The 18850-nt window shown below is 51.2% G+C and overlaps 2 protein-coding genes across 3 annotated transcripts in view; one reads left to right on the top strand and one right to left on the bottom strand.

Moving 5' to 3' along the window:
- The window catches only part of LOC147455116 (SH2 domain-containing protein B-like), an 84282-nt gene that overhangs the window by 12789 nt on the left and 52643 nt on the right, over nt 1-18850 (bottom strand). The gene's annotated exons all lie outside the window — the stretch shown is intronic.
- On the top strand, nt 6364-16596 carry LOC147455117 (uncharacterized). The gene is made up of 5 exons (XM_086515158.1): nt 6364-6435; nt 14785-14891; nt 14988-15531; nt 15620-15981; nt 16086-16596. Exons 1-5 carry the CDS (start codon nt 6364-6366, stop codon nt 16594-16596), a joined length of 1596 nt encoding a protein of 531 aa, XP_086371284.1.

Here is an 18850-nt window from a genome sequence, read left to right as displayed (position 1 = left end):
GAAGAGCTCGCTGTAACTTTAGGGCTTCCAATTCCCTGCGTAAAGAAGTTAACGGATCAGAAGGACTTTCCAACAACACTGAGGGGGTCTCTACCTGAGGGGAGTCGGCGAACAGCTTCCTAGCTCCTTCTATCCTAGTAGCAGCCGCAACAAACTCCTCCAGGTTGGCGTCAGGTCGGAGATTCTCTCTGAGTTTTTGCTGAGAGGTTTTGGGAAGAGCCTTCTCCATCCACTTCTTAACCATAAATTCACCCTGTTGCTGAGGAAGCTTGGCCACCAGAGACTTCGTTCGGGTCATGAGCTTTGCAAAAAGTCTTATTTGGTTGGAGCATCAGGTTGGCCAACGCATCCAGGACCTTCTCCTGGAAGTACCCTGGTCTGAAAATTCACAAAACTGTTGTCGTAAAGTGGCTCAAGTCGCAAAGTGGTTCTCTGCAAACTGACTATACCACTTGTCTGCTAAACCATCCAAGGTAGATGAGAAGAGTACTAAGTAGGCATCTTCTCGGTTGAAGCCACGACCTCTGTACAGAGAAACAAACCTCCGGGCATGGTCGTCAGCATCCTCTGTGGAGAGACCCTTGAAAGTTGGAAACTTGATATTCACCTTAGCTAGAACGCTTGTGAGCTCCTCCATGGCTGTCTGTGCAGGAGCTTGATGTAACACAGGGGATGAGAAGTTTATTGATGGGGGTGACTAGGGAGGTGTAGAACTGGTTGATGGGGAAGGTAGGGTAATGGGGCTGGTGGACTTCTGCTTGACATGAAGGGTTGACGTTTCCTGTGGTAGTACTTCAAAGGACTTAATATTGGGCTTTGTCGCTCTTTTGACTACCTTGTATGTGTCATGCAGTAACCACAAGCCCACCCAAGCCTTGAGTACGAAGACCTTCACTTACTGCACCAGACTCCACCAGACCACGGCGAGTGACTAGACCATCTCCTGGTTAGACCTGGACAAGAGAGGACTAGACCCAACTGGGTTGACAAAGTGGAAGGGCAAGGGAGGCGAAAATTGAATAGGGGTCGAATTGGGGAAGGGGAAAGAGCGAGTTTGGAGGCAAGGGAGTGTTGGGTAGGGGGAGGGGGCGAGTTGCGATAGGGGGCGAATCTGGGAAGGGTAAGGGTAAGTTATGAGAGAGGGCGAGTTGGGAGGGCAGAGGCGAGTTGGGTAATGGGAGGGGGCGGGTTGGGATAGGGAGCGAATCTGGGAAGGGTAGGGTACTAGGGCGAGTTGTGAGAGAGGGGGGATGAATTGGGGAGGGGGCGAGTTGTGAGGGGGAGGGGGCGAATTGGGATAGGGGGACAAATCTAGGAAGGGTAGGGGCAAGTTGTGAGAGAGGGGGGACGAATTGGGGAGGGGGCAAGTTGGGAAAGGGGAGGGGGGCGAGTTGTGAGGGGGACGACTCTAGAAGGGAGGGACGAATTAAGAAGGGTGACCCGGGTTATGTAGGTGTAAAGGAATTAGTTGCTAGATAGGGGAGGTAGGGGCCGAGAAATTGTAAAGGAACGTTTCGCTGGAAGAGATTTGCAACGAAAGATGTGTAGACTATTTGTATCCAAAAATTGATCAGCTCAATAGCTGTAACTATTACACAATCACACTCTGCAAATTAAAGTAGGAGAAAGACATTGAATAGAATCCAAGAATCCGAGGAAAGGAAAGGCTGCAGACTCGTTTAATTGACCCAAGAGAAGAATTATGTATGAAAGAATATCATGAAGTAGACATAGCAGTGATGGAAAAAAACTAAACCAGAAGACAGACATAGAGACATAGGTCGGAAGAACAATGTTTAAGGTGAGCAATCCATGGAAACTGGAACATAGTCGGAAAGAACAACGTTGAGGGTGGGGAAGGACTCTGAGACCGGCAAGTCATAGAAGTAAGGTGAAAAGGTAGGGCACACAACTGGTCGGGACACAACGGACGGCACCTTAGTAGAAGAGACAATGACTGCATAGAAGAGACAATGACTCCAGGCTATGGCGAAGGATAGTAGCATTTAATCTTGGAGCCATTTACCAATGGTAAGGAAATACCTTCCAGAGTCACTAACTGTACTGCCCCATGAGGTAGAATCTCTTGTACTATGAATGGTCCTTGCCAAGCTGGGACCAACTTCTTTGCTTTTTTCTGATATCTAGTTTGGTACAGTAACACCAGTGATCCTGTCATTATTTTTGGCTTACGAAGATGGCGATCATGCCACGCCTTGCGATGAAGCTGCTCTACTTCAAGAACCTGAGAAGCCAAACGGCGGCTTTCTTCCAAAAGGGTGAGACGAGAGAGAGAGAGAGAGAGAGAGAGAAAGAAAGAAAGAAAGAAAGAAAGAAAGATTTTTAACGTCTATGTCAGGCCGAAATCGGCCTATGAGACAAATCAAATGTACATGGTGTGTATGTCATCCGTCTATCGGAAAGACAAATGAAACAAAACTGATACAAAACTGAACTGAATGTAGGTAGTGGGGTATCTGAGGAGGGATGGAGCTCTATCTCTAGGGGTATATGCATGTCTATATGCTCAAGGTAGTACAATCATGAGAGAGAGAGAGAGAGAGAGAGAGAGAGAGAGAGAGAGAGAGAGAGAAAGAAAGAAAGAAAGCTTTATTAACGTCTTCGAAAGGCCAAACTCGACCTATGAGACAATATCATATACATGTGTTGATGCTCTAGGCATCGGAAAATAAAAAAAGGGTACAAACTGAAATGAGCCTATACTATGCAAGAGGGTGTGGTAGGGTGGTGCATGTGGTGTACAATGTATAGTGTGGGTCCTCGTGTCGAGGTGTGCTCACGCATCATCAGGCTCAACTAGGGGCTGCAAGGTGATACCACCATGAGATGATAGGGAGGGTATCTAAAAACAAGCAACATATGTAGGGTAGAGAATGTGGTACATCGGTGGTGGCCTGCTCAGGTATCTCTGGAATGCTGGATCTCCTGGTGCTGGTACATGACTCTGCTCTAGATACTGATGGTGTAAGGTTAGTATCCTCGAGATCTCCCTCTGGTGACACCCATGTGTCCTGTATCCTGGGAGCCTCGGTCTCCGACGTGCCCTCTGAGACTCTGCCTGCAGAAGGGTAAGCCCTCTACTCTGTGTAGGTAGTGTGGGGGGGTCTGGTCCTGCTCGTCGGAAAAACTGTGTGATGGTAGTCTGTGTCCTGCTATCCTGACTCTGGCGTGGCTGTAACAACTGCTCTCGAACCTCTAAAGCCGCAACCAGGAACTGGCCAAACCTCCTCTGCTCTCGGCCTATCATATGCTGCTGTAATGAGTCTCCAATGCCATCTCTCTCTCTCAGCTCTGTATATGCTGGGCATCTCATGACAAAATGCTCCTCACTCTCCACCTCCGTCTGGCAAATCCGGCATGTACGCTCCTCTCGTGGTATGCCTCTGGCTCTGCCACTCTCAATCTCTAGCTGATGTGATGACACTCGTAGCTGGCCAATGTTGACCCGAAGTGGGTGTGGCATGTACTCTTGCATGTATGATGGAATCTCAATGAATCCCTGCTCTGAGAACCTCAGAAAATGCTCATAGTAATATAGCATTTTAGGAGGTAGGGTGTCTGTGGGCCTGCGCCATGTCCTCTGAATATATGTATGCCATATCTCCTGTCTGATGACCCTATTCCGCTCAGAGCGTGAGAGGGTATAGGTCGGGGCCTGGGTGTCATACTGGAGTGGTGGTAGTCTATCAATATCAAAACCGTGCTGAGCTAGCCAATCTCTTGTCTGGGCATACCATGAGCTAGTGTCCCCTGCCTGTGCCATCTCTCTAGATGCAATGAAGGCTCTATGAGAGATCCTATCTGGATCCATATCTTTCAATCTGCGAAGAAGGCAAATAGTCTGAAAGAGTGCCTGTACCAACATCGGTGGTGCAGCCCAGCTCAGCTCTAATAATGTCGTGTGGAACTGATGGCTTGCTGCGAATCATCCCGGAGATCATAATAATCTGTGGCCTCTCTATCTGTGTCCATACTGAGTCTGCCAGTCCCGGTCCCCAAATGGCCGAGGCATACATGAGTGCAGGTGTGACCAGTGTGTCAAAGAGCCACCCCTTCGTCCAGGGCTACTGGAAGTGGGCCTGGTGGCACTGTCTCTCCATCAGAGCTAGTGATGCGTATCCTCTGGTAAGTCTATCTCTGGCTGCCTGTGTCATGGAGAAGGTCCCTGATGCTGCGGTGAATGTAACCCCCAGATATACATATGAGCCTGTCACTTCTATATCCCCTCCAGCTACTGTAAATCTACTCTGTCGGCGAATCTCAGCCGATGTATGAAATATGAGAACCTTGGTCTTGCCAAGGTTCACCGTGAGTCCTCTCTGTGAGAGGAAATCATCCAGGGCCTGCAAATGTAGTTGTAGTCCCTCTGCCGTCTCTGACATCAGGACAATATCATCTGCATATAAGAGTATGTGTACAGTAGTCCCTGCAATATCCACACCCTCTCCACCCCTGTGCAAGATGAAGTCTACAATCTCGTCAATGTATAGACCAAAGAGTGTAGGTGATAGGGGGCAACCTTGTTTCACACCAATGGTGCTCACAAGGGTGTCAGATAATCCACCCGGGCATCTCACTCTGCCAGATACATGCTCATACAATGCATAGAGAGAGAGAGAGAGGGAGAGAGAGAGAGAGGGAGGGAGGCAGACTTCAAACCCCCATTGGCACGCAGACTGCCCACTCGCGAAGATCCTGAGTTGAATTCGAAGGGAGCTATTGCTTCCAAACCAAAGGCTAACTGAAATGGGGTGTGATTGGTTGTAGCTTTGAAGGAAGTTCGGCATGCCCAAAGGGTGTCGTGGATAGCTTGAGCCCAAGACGCCGGATGGAGATGACATGCTTTCCGCAGAAGGGCTATCAAAACCTTGTTGGTACTCTCGACCTGCCCATTTGCTCTAGGGTAATAAGGGCAAGACTTACGATGAAAAATCTTATAGTTGGCGAGCAAGGTTGAAATCATTTCGTTAACAAAGTGACTACCCCTATCACTGGTGACTTCTAGGGGACATCCAAACTTGCACAAAATATTTTCATACAAGAACTTGGCTACAGTATTGCCAGTGCAATCGGTTGTCGCCAGTACTTCTGCCCACTTAGTTGCATAATCCGTAGCCACCAGCAGATACTTCCGGTTACCTGGTTGGGCCGGAGGAGCAATTGGACCCACAAAATCCAAGCCCCATCACTCAAAGGGCAGCCATGCCATAGAGACCTGCAGAGGACGGTTGGACTGCTTGCTTGGTTTAGGTCCACAGCACTGACACATCACATACTTTCACATAGGCAATTGCATCCCGAAAAACATAGGGCCACCATAGACCACTCTGTAGAATCTTCTGGGCGGTGATGTGACCAGGGTAATGGCCACCAGTGGGACCAATGTGGGCATCTTCGAGAATATTCTCAACCTCATGAGGAGAGACACACCGTCTCAGAACATCATCTGGTCCTGACTTGTAGAGCTGGCCTCCAATCAGAGTGAATGGCCTAGACTTTAAAAGCAATCTTCTCTTCTGTAGTGGAGACGCATTCTCATGGTACAGACCAGTAGATAGCAAATGCAAGACATCGCCGTACCATTCTGGAGTGATATCCATCTTAAAGAGACTGCTATCTGGAAAGTCATCTGTAACCCCTGTTGCTTCTTCACCTGTGTGAATGCGAGAGAGGTGGTTAGCAAGAACATGATGTTTCTCAGGTCTAAGTACCACTTCGAAATCAAACTCTTGAAATAAGAGTAGCCATCACCATACTCGACCTGCAACTTACGGCTTATTAAGCAGATAGCGCAGAGCATGGTGATCAGTAATAATTGTGAAGTGGACCCCTAAATGAATAATGGCAAAATTTTTGTAAGACATACACAATAGCCAAACCTTCCCTTTTTGTAGTGCTATAGTTGCGCTCTGCTTTGGTGAGCAGGCGACTTGCATAGTGAACAGGGCGATCCAAGTTGTACTCCTTACTAGGCTGGGTTAGCACAACACCTACAGTCAGTTGATTGGCATCAGTATGCACATGAAAAGAAAGAGACCAATCGGGAGCCACTAGAATCGGTGCTTCAGTGAGACGTTTTTTGAGATATGCAAATGCTTCAGCGTTAGGTTTGGACCATTGGAAGGGTACAGTAGCACTGGTGAGTCGGGTTAGTGGTTGAGCCACTTGTGCATACATGCGTATAAACCTGCGATGATAGCTTGTATGGCCGACAAAGCTCTGAACACCTTTAGGGTTGATTGGAGGTGGTAACTTCAAGATTGCTACTATCTTCTCTGAGTCGGACGCTAAACCTTTAGCAGACACTACATGGCCTAGAAGTGTACCTTCAATGACCAAAAAATGACATTTGTTCGGATTGAGGTTCAAGCGTGCCTCTCTGCACCTGAGAAAGATAGCAAAGAGCTGAGCGAGGTGCTCCTCTAGATTTTCCACTGGGGTTGAACATTTAGCATGATCCGTAAGCAAAGGACAGAATATGAGATATATTGCTCGATTGAAGGAAAGTGGAGCGTTTTTCAACCCAAACGACATTCTAGTGTAGATAAAAATACCCCAAGGAAATGCTCCGGGAAGTCCATAGACCTTTGTTGTCGAGTTTCCTAGGGCAACGCTCACCCGCTCGCTGCTGCCGTTTCCTTTACGTTGCGCCATCGCCCCCTCCCCCCCCCCTCCCAGCGCTGCCCGCTTACCCTCTCTGCCCCCCTTGATGCCCTGCTTGTCCGCGCGCTGCCCCACCCTTGCAGTAGCAGCTCGCGACACTGCCGCTGCTGCAGCCCCGCCCGCCACTACCGCCCCAGCCGCCGCTGCCATCCGCTGCCGACCCGCTATTGCAGCCGCTCCCACCATTGCCGCCCCCGCCCGTCCCCGCCCGTCCCCCCAGCCCGCCTGCTCTATTTCCTCACAGTTGCATCCTGCATATCGGTACTTACGGCATCTACTCCGTTTTGGGGTAGTGCTTTGCGTGCCAAGTTGCAGATTCCACCCACCTTACTCTTCTTACGCCACAGCAGTAGACACAGATGGAGGCTCCAGCTTCGCCACAGAGGGACTCGCCTGAAGCCCCCTCGCCCGACCCCGCTGAGCCTACCATTCGACTTGCTCTTTCACCGACAGAGCAAGCGAGCCTTGCCACAAAGGTAGAGCGCTTGCAGGCGACTTCGGTAATCTGCAAGGTTCTCGGCGCCCGTCCTAGCAGAGAAGAGCTGCGAGACCTTCTCCAAGCCCGCCTTCTAGCAGAGGTGGGCAAGATCTTGGATGTCCAGATTCTCGGACGGGGGTACTACCAGATCGAGTTCGAGACTTCCGAGATGGCCTCCAAGGTCATAGCTATGAGTCCACTGGCCATCCGAGCATCACGCGCCCACTTTCGACAGTGGCGACATGGTTTTGACCCGACTTCGGATGTGCTAGTAGAGGAGACAGACATCCCCATCTCAGTCTGGTTTCCGGGTTTACGGAGGGAGTACCTTCCACTTCTCTCCAGGATTGGCTCCGCCATCGGGACTATCCTGGAGACACATCGTACGGCAACATCAGTAGCTGCCAAGGCGGCTGGCATCCCTTCAGTTCGAGTTTTGGTCAGAGATACCCACACTCTCCCGAAGGTCATCCTTCTGCCTCGGGTGAGTGGGGGTTGGTTTAGACAGAGTGTGGAGTACTCGAGTCTCCCGAACCAGTGCTTCATTTGCAGACAGATGGGCCACCTAGCAAAGGCCTGTCCACGGAGGAGGCCACGACCTGCACCTCAGCCTCAGCCCCAACCTGCCAAGGCTGGCCCGAAGCCACAGCCAGCGGCACAGTGCACAGATTCAGAGCCACCCTCCGAGCTTGGGGCTCCAGCGGAGGAGGGGTGGCAGCAGGCCCCTGGCCGTCGACGCCAGGGGCCACAGCAACAGCCTGGCACTCAGAGTGGCCCTCAGGTGCCTACTCAGCAGCAGTGGGTTCCCACAGGGAACCGCTTTGGTCCTCTTGAGCAGGAGGAGCCCCCTACGCTAGCCTCCACCTCCGCTTCACCCTCGCCAGCCGCCCCACCTTCAGAGTTCCCCTCCTCCTCCTCATCCCCTCCCCCGCCCTCTACTCCCGTCCACTCCCCACCTCGCCCCCCTGTCTCTATCGCCCCACCCTGCTTCTCTTCTCCTCGCCTCCCCCCCCCCCCCCCCCCCCCCCCAGCTCCTTCTCCCCCTCCTCCTGCTTCAGTACCACAGTCGACTCAGGAGACTGGTCCCTCGCCGGCGGCTAGGAGATCTCTTGGCAGCGCCTTTGCCACAAGTCGCCTAGCGAGAGAGGGTCAGCCCTTCTTGCGGCCCCCTCTGCAGATTCAGACATCTTCCCTTGCAGCTATCCCTCGTGGTTTGACGAGCATTGACCTCCGACGCAGCTGGGATTTCTTCGATTACGGGTTCACTCGCTTTCTCAACGATTCCGCAGCAGACCACGAGGCAGCCTGCTTCAGGGTCCACGCTTTGTTCCTCGCCGCTAGGGGGACAGAGGCCTTGGACTCAACAGTTGGTTTCTCCTTCCCCATCTGTGGTAGGACCGAGACAGAGTGGTCCCTCGACTCAGTGGTGGGATGGTTGCATACACAGGTTCTCGAGGTCTCTCACCACATGGGAGAACTTGGAGTTACAGATTTGCTGCAGACTTTGTGGCTACTTTTTTGCTGATACGCAGTGTTTGCCTTGCTATGTATACATTCATGAGGACTCCTGGACAGAGGAGGTTGCTTTACGCACGGCTCGCTCTGCTTGGGCTTGGGCCAGGCACTCACTACAGTCTCGCCTATCTAGAGGACGCTCGGATGCGGATTACTCCCCATCCAAGCCAGCCTCGAAGATAGCTCGTCTTGCTGCTGCGGCAGCATCTGTTCTCTCTCGCTCCCCATGAGGATCGTCTCGTGGAACGTGCACGGACTAGGTGGGCCCCAATTTCAATGACAGCGGGGCCGATTGCGTCAGGAGCTTCAGCGTTGCCTTGTGGGAGGATAAATTGATCTCCTTATGCTTCAGGAGCACCATTTGTCTGAGAGCCGCATTCGGCGATGTGGTCAGATTTTGCGTGGACGTTATGATACCTTTTGGTCAGCTACTTTTGGACCTGGAGGCATCCAAGGTGGGGCATGTATGACTATTGCGGACTCATTGCAACAGGCCATTGTGGGCAGAGGGATTATTGTGCCAGGCAGGGCTCAGTGGATTACTATGCAGGTTCAGGGTGGCCTTGTAGGCTTCCTGAACATCTATGCGCCCAATGTGGCGAGTGCTCGTGCAGAGTTTTGGTCACAGATTGTTGAGTCTTTGCCACAGGTTGACCATTGGTGTGTAGGAGGGGACTTCAACATGTTGGAGGACCCTTCTGACAGGATCGGAGGCAGCCATGCTACTGTGCATGGAGTCAAGTTAGCAGCTTGGGAGAGGTTGTGTATGACTTTGAGGGTCTCGGATACATGGCAGCATTCTGGCTTTGTGAGGCCTCCAGAGAGTCTTGCCTTCTCTAGATCGGACCGCAGAGTGGGAGGAGTGAATCTATCGCGGATAGATCGCTTCTACACTAGTGACCACTTCAGTGACTTGGGGGGATCAATGGGCATCCTGGCAGGGACATCCTTCTCGGACCATGCACCAGTGATCCTCACAGTGGCAGACAGGCAGAGGAGTGGGAGCACGATGCTTCGCATCCCAGAGCGGGCCTTGTTGGACTCAGAACTCAGAGAGCGGGTAGAGGCTCTCTGGACAGAGGGCATTAACAGCCAGGCTCTACCTGCAGACAGAGTGGCCTTAGGCCTAGCTCAGCTTAGCCACTTTTTTCTCCAGGAGTCTCTGGCTCGACGGGTTGCAGCGAGAGAGGAGCAGCAGCGTCTCAGACGAGGCATTGCTTCACTACAGAGGATGCAGGAGCAGCATCCAGATAGTCAATGGTTGGAGGAGCAGTTACAGCAGGCTCAACAGGAGCTTGCTTGCACAGAGGAGAGGCGCCATGAGTTTGCCTTTCACCGACAGGCATCTCAGTGGACTCAGGTGGGTGACAGAGTGACACGTGCTTTTTTTGAGACAGTGGGACCTCAGCACTCGCATGCCAAGGTCAATCAGTTGAGGAGACCCGATGGGTCAGTTATTTGTGAGCCCGAGGATATGCGTGCAATTGCTACTGACTTTTACCGTGAGTTACTGTCGGTTGAGCCCCAGTCAGAGAGACAGGATGAATGCAGGGAGCAGGTTTGGGCACAGATGCCTTGTCTTGTGACTGAGGAGATGCGCCAGAGGCTAGAGATGCCTTTTCAGCTTGAGGAGCTGCACACGGCTCTTAGGGCCCTCCCTCGTGGTAGCTGTCCAGGTGAGAATGGGCTGACTCCCAGCTTCTTCTTGGAGTACTGGGACTTGCTTGGCCCAGATCTGTGTAGTGCCTTTCAGTACATTCTGCACACAAGAGTGATGCCGGATAGCATGAGTGAGGGCCTGATTTACCTCATTCCAAAGCAGGGTGGCTCCTTGGATGAGATTCGACAGTGGTGCCCCATCACCATCCTCAACTCAGCCTACAAAATTCTTGCCAAGGCTCTGAGTTTGAGGATTCAGCCACTTTTGGAGAGCCTTATACATGGGACTCAGACAGGTTTTGTCAAGGAACTCAGTATCCTTGACAACAACTTCACTTTCTGGGAGGCTTCTGACCTGGCACGACTCCGTGGGGAGGACCTTGTGATTCTTCTTCTCGGTTTTGAGAAGGCATACGACACAGTTGACTGGGACTTTCTAGACGGCACGCTACACAGGATGGGCTTCTCATATGCTTGGATCAGAGGGGTGTCAGCTTTATACAGACAGGCTCACACTCAGGTGCTTTTGGCAGGAGGTAGAGGTGAGCGCTTCATGCTCACACGATCGGTCAGACAGGGTTGTCCTCTTGCCTCCTTTCTCTTTCTGTTCTATGCAGAGGCGATGAGCAGATTTTTGGTGTCACAGCAGGTTGGTATGAGGGGCTAGCACTCCCTATACGGGGAAATGAGCTTCTGGACGCTGAGTTTGCCGACGACTCAGCCTTGTACTTAGAGGGCCAGGAGGCCAATCTACACAGATGTGAGCAGGCTTTGGAGACCTTCTGCTGTGCATCGGGCGCACTAATCAACTGGAGAAAGACAGTGGCTTTCTCGGTTGGCAGTGCTCCTGTGCCAGATTGGATGCCAGGAGAGGGTTTCAGGTGGATTCCTCCAAGAACTGCAGTTCGGTACTTGGGTTGTCAGGTTGGTTTGGACTTGTCCCCCGAGCAGCAGATTGCTCCTCTTCTCCTGTCCATCAGGAGAAAGCTGTTACATTGGAGCTCAGCACGACTTTCGCTGGCTGGTAGAGTAGTAGTTGCCAACCAGGTGTTGTTGGCGACTATGTGGTACATCACTTCTTGCTGGATCTTCTCGAGTTCTTGTATCAGCCAGGTAGAGAGGCTGATCAGGAACTTCCTTTGGTCAGGTCGCGACACTCAGATTGCCCGAGCCAAGGTGGCTTGGTCGGTCATCACACTTCCTTGTTCTCAGGGAGGGCTTGGGATCATTGATCCAGCACAGCAGAGCAGAGCCCTTCTTGGGAAGTTCGTCGTCAGAGGACTTCTTCCAGGCGAGGAGCCCTGGAAGGAGTTCTTGCTGCAGAGGCTTCGTGCCAGGGTGCCTCAGTCAGGAGGCCCTTGGCAACCTTCGACCAGATGGATCTTTACACAGTTGCGCCGAGTTGGTTTGAGCAGGAGACTGGAGGACCGATTTGCTGTGAGTTTGCTTCGATCTTGGGAGCTCTTACGGCGTGGCCTAGAGCAGAGACAGCCCACGTGCACGGAGGAGCGCCTAAGGGAGTCCCTTGTCTGGAACCCCATGGTTAGCACTCAGAGAGGCCACTTTGTTGGGAGTCGGCCTCATGTTTCTTGGGGTCCATGGCAGCAGGTCCAGCGCGCTCTCTAGGTGACTGGCTAGAGTTCACAGGTTTGTCAAAGGAAGTGCAGGCTGTCCAGCTACAGGGCATGAGAGGGGTGTAGAGCATGTGTCAGGACATCTCAGAGTCAATTCCAGCTGAGTGGCTCACGCCTCTCGAGCCAGTAGCACCCCGGTGGATGGGAGCCTTCACACGACTGGAGGTTCTCATTTCAGTCAGGGCCTGCTCAGAGACTATCCCAGCCCTGTTCTTCGAGCTTCAAGGTGGGGGACGATTACAGCGAGTTGCAGTAGAGACCCCGCATGTAGCAGAGTGCTGTTTCCAAAGGATCCGAGTTGTGGGCATCTGTGGGAGGACTTGCGTCATAGGCCCTGACCCAGCAGCTCTTGAGACTGGACACTGGAGGCTATGGGCTTGAGAGTGTTGTCCACTGGCACGAGTACAATGGAATCCTGGTGAGTGGCTATGGAGGGACCCCTTCTCTTCTGCAGACTGCCCAGGAGTCCCCTTCTTTCAGTACACTATTCGGCTTGGACGTCATATACTTGCAGCACAGAGAGAGGCCCGCCCCGCTGCAGCAGGTCATTGGCAGGAGGAGGGCCTCACTGTCGAGTTCTTGGCAGCTTTTTGGCAGAGGCTATGGGATTCCAGACAGCCGAGGCGCGTCACTTTGTTCCAGTGGCTGGTTGCACACAGAGCCACAGCAGTAGAGAGCAGGGAGCTGGCTTGTGCATAGTGGTCTCTCGGCCGCATGTGCAGCCTGTGACCAGTTGGTAGAGAGTCAGTGTCACTGTCTTTGGGACTGTCCCTCTGCCCAGCAGGTGTGGCTACGAGTTCTTCGGCTGATGCCTGCCCTCTCCACGGCTCGACAGTACACTTGGGGGGCAGCGGCTTGGTCCACCCTCACAGGCCCGGCACTTCAGTTTGAGCTATCTTCCACCAGCAGGATGATAGTGATGCAGGGGGGGGCGACCTACACTCCAGCCTGCTATAGATCTTACTCCACAGGAGTGGTGCAGTGAGAGAGAGGAGTGTTGGGAGCTCATCAGCGGCCTAGCTCTCTGGTTCATCTGGCAGGCCCGCTGTTTTCGCATCTTTGAGGCTCGCCCTGTGCCACCAGCAGAGACTATTCGTGACTTTTGGCTAGAGCTGATCCATACTCTCAGAGGACAGCTTGAGGGACTACAGGGCAGCTCCGACCGCATGCAGGAGCGCCGCGAGGCTTTCCTTCGACTCTGGCGCCTTGGGCCTTTCTACACCATTGTCCAGGGGGTGCTCAAATGGCACTACTGTCCACTTGTGTGGATCTTCCCTCCTCCCATCTCTTGATTTAGCCTCATTGTATATATGCTGTTTTTTCATTGGGAGAGTCTCCCCATCATGCTTGTTGTAGCCCTCTCCTGCAGAGGTGGATGTAGCCCTATGGGCAGTTTTCATTAACTAATAGAAGGATCTTTTTCTCGGAAAAAAAAAATACCCCAAGGAGTCACGAAAGCTGTTTTAATTTGATCACCTGGATGGATGTCCAACTGATTGTATCCACTGAACCCATCCATGAAACTGTACAATACATGCCCTGCTACATCTTCTAGCACACGCTCAGTGAAAGGTGTGGGAAAACCATATGGGATAGTTACCTTGTTCATAGCGCGGTAATCTACGCACACACTGATTTTATTGGACTGCTTCTTAGGCGCTATCACCATGGGTGATAACCACTCAGAGTGCTCCACAGGTACAATGATCCCTGCCTCTTGCATTTTTTCTAGCTCTGACTGACAGCCTCTGCATACTTTGGGTTGAGCTTGTAAGCATAGAAACAGGGGACGGGGGGACGCGGCCCATTTGTGCGGGGACGTCGAGACGGGGACGGCTTTTTGGGACGGGGGGACGTCCCTCACAGGGGACGGGGGGGCGGGACGGGTCCTGGGACACACGTCCCCGGTGACACCGCCGGATGGGACGCGAGCAAGGGGCAAGCTGCGATGGCGGGATTTTTGAAATTCAAATTTTGGGGGGCCTTTCAAAATTCAAACGTCCATTTTGGGGGGAGCTCTTTCTATTTAAGAGCACCCACGCCTCAAGGCTCATACCCAAGCCTTAAGGCCACTTCCTTGAACTTCCCATTGCCCAAGCCTTGCAAGTGCCAAGAGGCTAGAGCCAAGTTTGAAGTTGCCCTCCAAAGCTCCGCCCTTAAGTCTCTTGACTCTTGAGTCTCTTTCTCCTCTCTCTCTCTCTCTCCCTCTCCCATCTCCCCTCCTCTCCAAGTCGAAGGCTTGAGCCTTGAAGCCTACCCCTCTTTCCTTCTCTTCAAGCTTTCTCTAATATCTATCATCAATGGCTCTCAAGATGGATCCGAAGCTTCTCTAAGCCCTCCTCCTTCTCCTTCCTCTGACCCCGCCGCAGCTTCTCAACCCCTTTTCTCCGCCGACTTCACATGGACATGGTGGAATGAGGTGATTGCTCCCAAGTCCGGTGTTGGAGGTGGAAGCAAGCCATGGAAGTGCCGCCGTTGTGGCTGCGAGCGCAATGGTTCCGTGAGGAAGGTGCGCGCCCACTTCCTTCACAAAAAAGGACATCAAGTTCAATTTTGCCCGCAAACCGGCTCGGAAGAGGAGAAGCAAAAGCTCCTAAACCTTGAGAAGACTCTTGAGGATATAAAAGAAGCCAAGAAGAATCGTACCAAGCGTCGCACGGTGAATCCCAAGGAGATGGCCACGGCAACTTTCATCCGAGCATCGGCATCCCCTTCTTCGGCATCATTTTGTGCATCAACCGGCACTGACGGTAACGCCCACCTCCACTCTCTACCAACCCTTCGTCATCTTTCCCTCATTCTTGTCCACCCAAGCGGCAAGCAACTCTTGGAGATAGTTGGAAACCGGCCTTGAAAGAGGAGGTAGATGTCGCCGTAGCAAGATTTTTCTACCATGACCAAATTGCTTTCAATGCAGCGCGGTAAGCTCTATGGACTTTAACTCCTAAGGCTTAAGCTTTAATCTTTAGTTTATACAATGTATATCACTCATTTACACTTTTTTTTTGACATAAAAGATCTCCATATTTTAAAGAAATGGCACGGAAGATCAGAGAGTTTGGACCCACATATGTCCCTCCCTCTTCGGAGAGCTTGCGCACAACTCTTCTTGACAGGGAGAAAATCATGGTGGAGGCGGCATGTGCATCCACAAGGGCTTCATGGAAGAAGAATGGGGTATCCCTCATTGTGGATGGGTGGAGTGATACCCGTCGCCGCTTCATTCATGGTGTGGTGGCATATTCTCGGGGGGAGATGTATTTCATTGACTCCCATGATGCATCGGGTACCGGGAAGAGTGCGCAAGTACTTGCATCGGAGTGGGCGCTTACCATTAAGAAGGTGGGAAAGCATGATGTCATTGCCATCGTCACCGATGGAGAAAATAGCAATCGTGCCACCCGAGCCATCATCGAAAACCTTTATCCACAAACCACGGTCACATATTGCATGGCTCATTGCCTCAACAATCTTCTCAAAGATATAGGCACCTTGGAATGGATTTCCCCCGTCATTGAGCATGCGAATTCAATGGTGATGTTTGTCAATAATCATCAAAAGGTAACCATGAAGTGTTAACCAATCTCATTTCAATTCGAATCTAATTTCAATATGGATTTGAATATTGAAACTTGATTTTTCTAAATAGGTGAGGGCTCAATTTTCAAAGAGGTCAAAGTATGCTCTTCTCAAATACTCGGAGACTCTCTTCGCCTTCAACTTCATTATGCTCCATCGCTTGAGTTCATGTAGTGGGGCATTGAGGGGAGTCTTCATTAGTGATGAGTTCTTGGCAATGCCCGAGTCAAAAAGTGTCAATGGAGTGGCATACCGAGCACGGGCCGACATGCCAGAATGGTGGGAGGAAGTGAAGACAATCTCCAAAATGGTGAAGCCTATCATCCACCTCTTGCAGGTGTTGGATTCCATGAAGCCTTGCATCGGCAAGATATATGACGCCATGGACACCATGATTGACTCTCTTGAAAAACTTGTGATCGACCTCGATAGGTATTCACGTCGCAAGAGTCACTTTTAAGTTTTCCCTATGCTTTACAAGTTTACAACTTTACTCTCTTGAGTTTGTAACTTTGTCTTGAATCTTGATAACGTAGGTACGAGAAGATCCAAGAATTGTGTGTGTCAAGGTGGAATGCCTACCATTCTCCTCTTCATGCGGCCGCTTATGTAGTGGATCCACAATTCCAACAAGGGAACCAATGGAAGGACAAAGAGGTGATGAATGGTTGGCAAACCATCCTTGCGCGCCTTGTGCCCGACCCAAAAGAAAGGACCGAGATTCGGAGGCAAATCAATGTCTACAGGAATGGAAAGGGAGAAATTTGTCACATGCCTGATGCACAAGCATCTCGCTTTGAGATGGGGAGTGCTCTTTGGTGGGAGGAGTTTGGGGTGGGATTGGGCGGTTTACAGGATTTGGCTATTCGCATTCTTATCCAAGCATGCACTACGAGTTGCTTGGAGCAACTTTGGAGTGTGTATGCTCATGTAGCCTCAAAGAAGAGGAATCGTCTTGATGTGCAGAGAGCCAATGATCTCATATATGTCTCATCAAATTTGAAGATGCTTTCCAAGTCAGACCAAAGTGATGATTTCGCGCAGTGAGCACTTCCAGAGGATGATTCTATCCCAGAGACACAGATAGATATAGAGGGAGAGATTGAGACAACACCACTTGAGGATGATTTTTTGGATCAAATGGACTATGCAGAGCCAGTTGACATTCAGTTGGCACCATGGACCAACATGTAGAGTCTAGAGTCTAGACCTCTTGAGTCTTGAGTCTTGACTCTTGACTCTTGACTCAAGTCCTTCCCTTTTTGACTCCCATTATGCTAAACTCTACTTATCCACTCTTCACTTGTACATCATTATGTTTTGCCCTTTGGCGAGGATGATTGATGCTTGATCACCACACCAATGGTGTATCGTGTCGCGCACGCCGCACGCCCTTTGTTATATTTTGGTATTATGTAATATGAGTGCAAAACCCACTTTTTCTTTGCAATCTTGTGCTCTTAGTATTCACTGTTGTCCTCAGTATTAAATTTGCAAAGAACTAGTATTTTTTAAAGCGCGTCCCCTATCGCGTCCCCCGTCCCCTGTTTTGCCACGTCCCCGTCCCCATGTGACTATGCTTGTAAGCTCGGCCTCTAACAGGCTTAGCCCCTTCAACCAAAGGGATATTATGGACACCCAATTCTGGTGGGATCCCTTCCAAATCCTTGTAGGACCAAGCAAAAACATCTATAAAAGAGTGCATGAAAGAGACTACCTGATCGAGTAGCACGGGATGCTCCCATAACCAAGCTGCTAAGAGGATGTGCTGAGGGTTGTCAGGGTCGCCCAGGCTGACTTCTTTAGGGATCCCTTCCAAATCCTTGTATTCAGCCTGAGGAGCCGGGAGAGAGTGTATTTACAGGCACACGTGAGCCTTGAATAGAGACCACATAGCATGGCATCGATGTGGTAACTTCCAATCACTGCAGCAGGTCTTCGTCAGACCCGTCAGGTGGAACAGGTTGCTCGGGGTCGGGGTTGGACTCTAATGACAACGAGTTGTGATGAACTACTGAATCCATACCTCCTTCAAGTCAAATTGGTTGCATGGGGAAGCCAGGAGTATGTATCCACATGGCGTCGTTTCCCCAATCATGAAGTGCCTTAGTATGCCGCAAGCATGGTCTACCAATAAGCAAAGGAAATCCTCCCTCCACCTGGGGAAGACTGACCACCATAAAATCCAAGCTAAAGGTGAAGTCTTGTACCTTCAGAGGCACCTTGTCTACTATGCCCACCGGATAGACTATCCTCTGGTCAGCCAATGTAACAGTGAATGGAGGGAGCCAGGAGTATGTATCCACATGGCGTCGTTTCCCCAATCATGAAGTGCCTCAGTATGCCGCAACCATGGTCTACCAATAAGCAAAGGAAATCCTCCCTCCACCTGGAGAAGACTGACCACCATAATATCCAAGCTAAAGGTGAAGTCTTGTACCTTCAGAGGCACCTTGTCTACTATGCCCACCGGATAGACTATCCTCTGGTCGGCCAATGTAACAGTGAATGGAGCAGGGCGGGCAGGCTGCAGACCTTAAGCAACCATAGTAAACTCTGGCATCAGATTGATCCCAGATCCACCATCCACTATGACGTCTGAGAATTGATGCCCAAGAATAGACACAGTAAGACAAGGACTTTTGTAGTCGGTGAGGGGAGCAGCTGGATAAGAAATCATGTAAGACTCTGAGGGCTGTACAGGGAGGTGCCCGCAACTAGGCCCTGCACCCGGGTACAGAGACTGAATGACTGAGAGGGTGTTCTAAGGGTTGCATCTAGCCGGAGCATCTCATAAAGGGACACTTGTTGAAAGGTGTTCTTCAAGATTGCTTCCGCTGTGGACTTAGCTCCTTCAATCTGGGCTTCCTCTAGAACTCTGACCTGTTCCAAGTCAGCCACTGCTTCTAAGAAGGCTCCATCAATGTCTGAAAGCATAGAGACTGGCCTACTCTTAGCACCAATGAAGGGTTTGTCAGTTTGGTTAGGTTGTGGAAGTGGAGATGGACGAGATGGACCTATTGACAAGCTGATACCAAGAGCTGCTCTTTGTGCCCGAGTGAGTACGCCAGCGGGCTCCCCCACTTGTTGTGGCCGAACTGTATGAGTAGCAGGTGATGGCTGAGGGATGGTGTTCACTGCGATCAGATTGATCTTCGGGAATGTGAATTCTTGTTGGTTTTGAGTTGGGCCTCAAGATGAGGATGCCCTATGCTTGGGACAATCCTTACTGTAGTGGTCTTTAGACTCCGGGCAATGACGGCAAGGAGGAGACCCTTCAGGTAAAGGACACTTGCTTTGG

Source organism: Adiantum capillus-veneris, chromosome 6 (assembly GCF_014529385.1).
Source record: "Adiantum capillus-veneris isolate H3 chromosome 6, ASM1452938v2, whole genome shotgun sequence".
In the NCBI taxonomy this organism is placed as follows: domain Eukaryota; kingdom Viridiplantae; phylum Streptophyta; class Polypodiopsida; order Polypodiales; family Pteridaceae; genus Adiantum; species Adiantum capillus-veneris.
The sequence above is the reverse complement of the archived record's forward strand: the minus strand, read 5'-3'. Positions and strand labels throughout refer to the sequence as shown.

Bases quoted from the DNA above. Each gene is read 5' to 3' on its own strand.
- LOC147455117 (XM_086515158.1), top strand. From the start codon at position 6,364: ATGACATTTGTTCGGATTGAGGTTCAAGCGTGCCTCTCTGCACCTGAG. The intron at 14,892-14,987 runs GTAAGCTCTATG...TTGACATAAAAG, and splicing joins ATTGCTTTCAATGCAGCGCG to ATCTCCATATTTTAAAGAAA. The intron at 15,982-16,085 runs GTATTCACGTCG...TTGATAACGTAG, and splicing joins CTTGTGATCGACCTCGATAG to GTACGAGAAGATCCAAGAAT.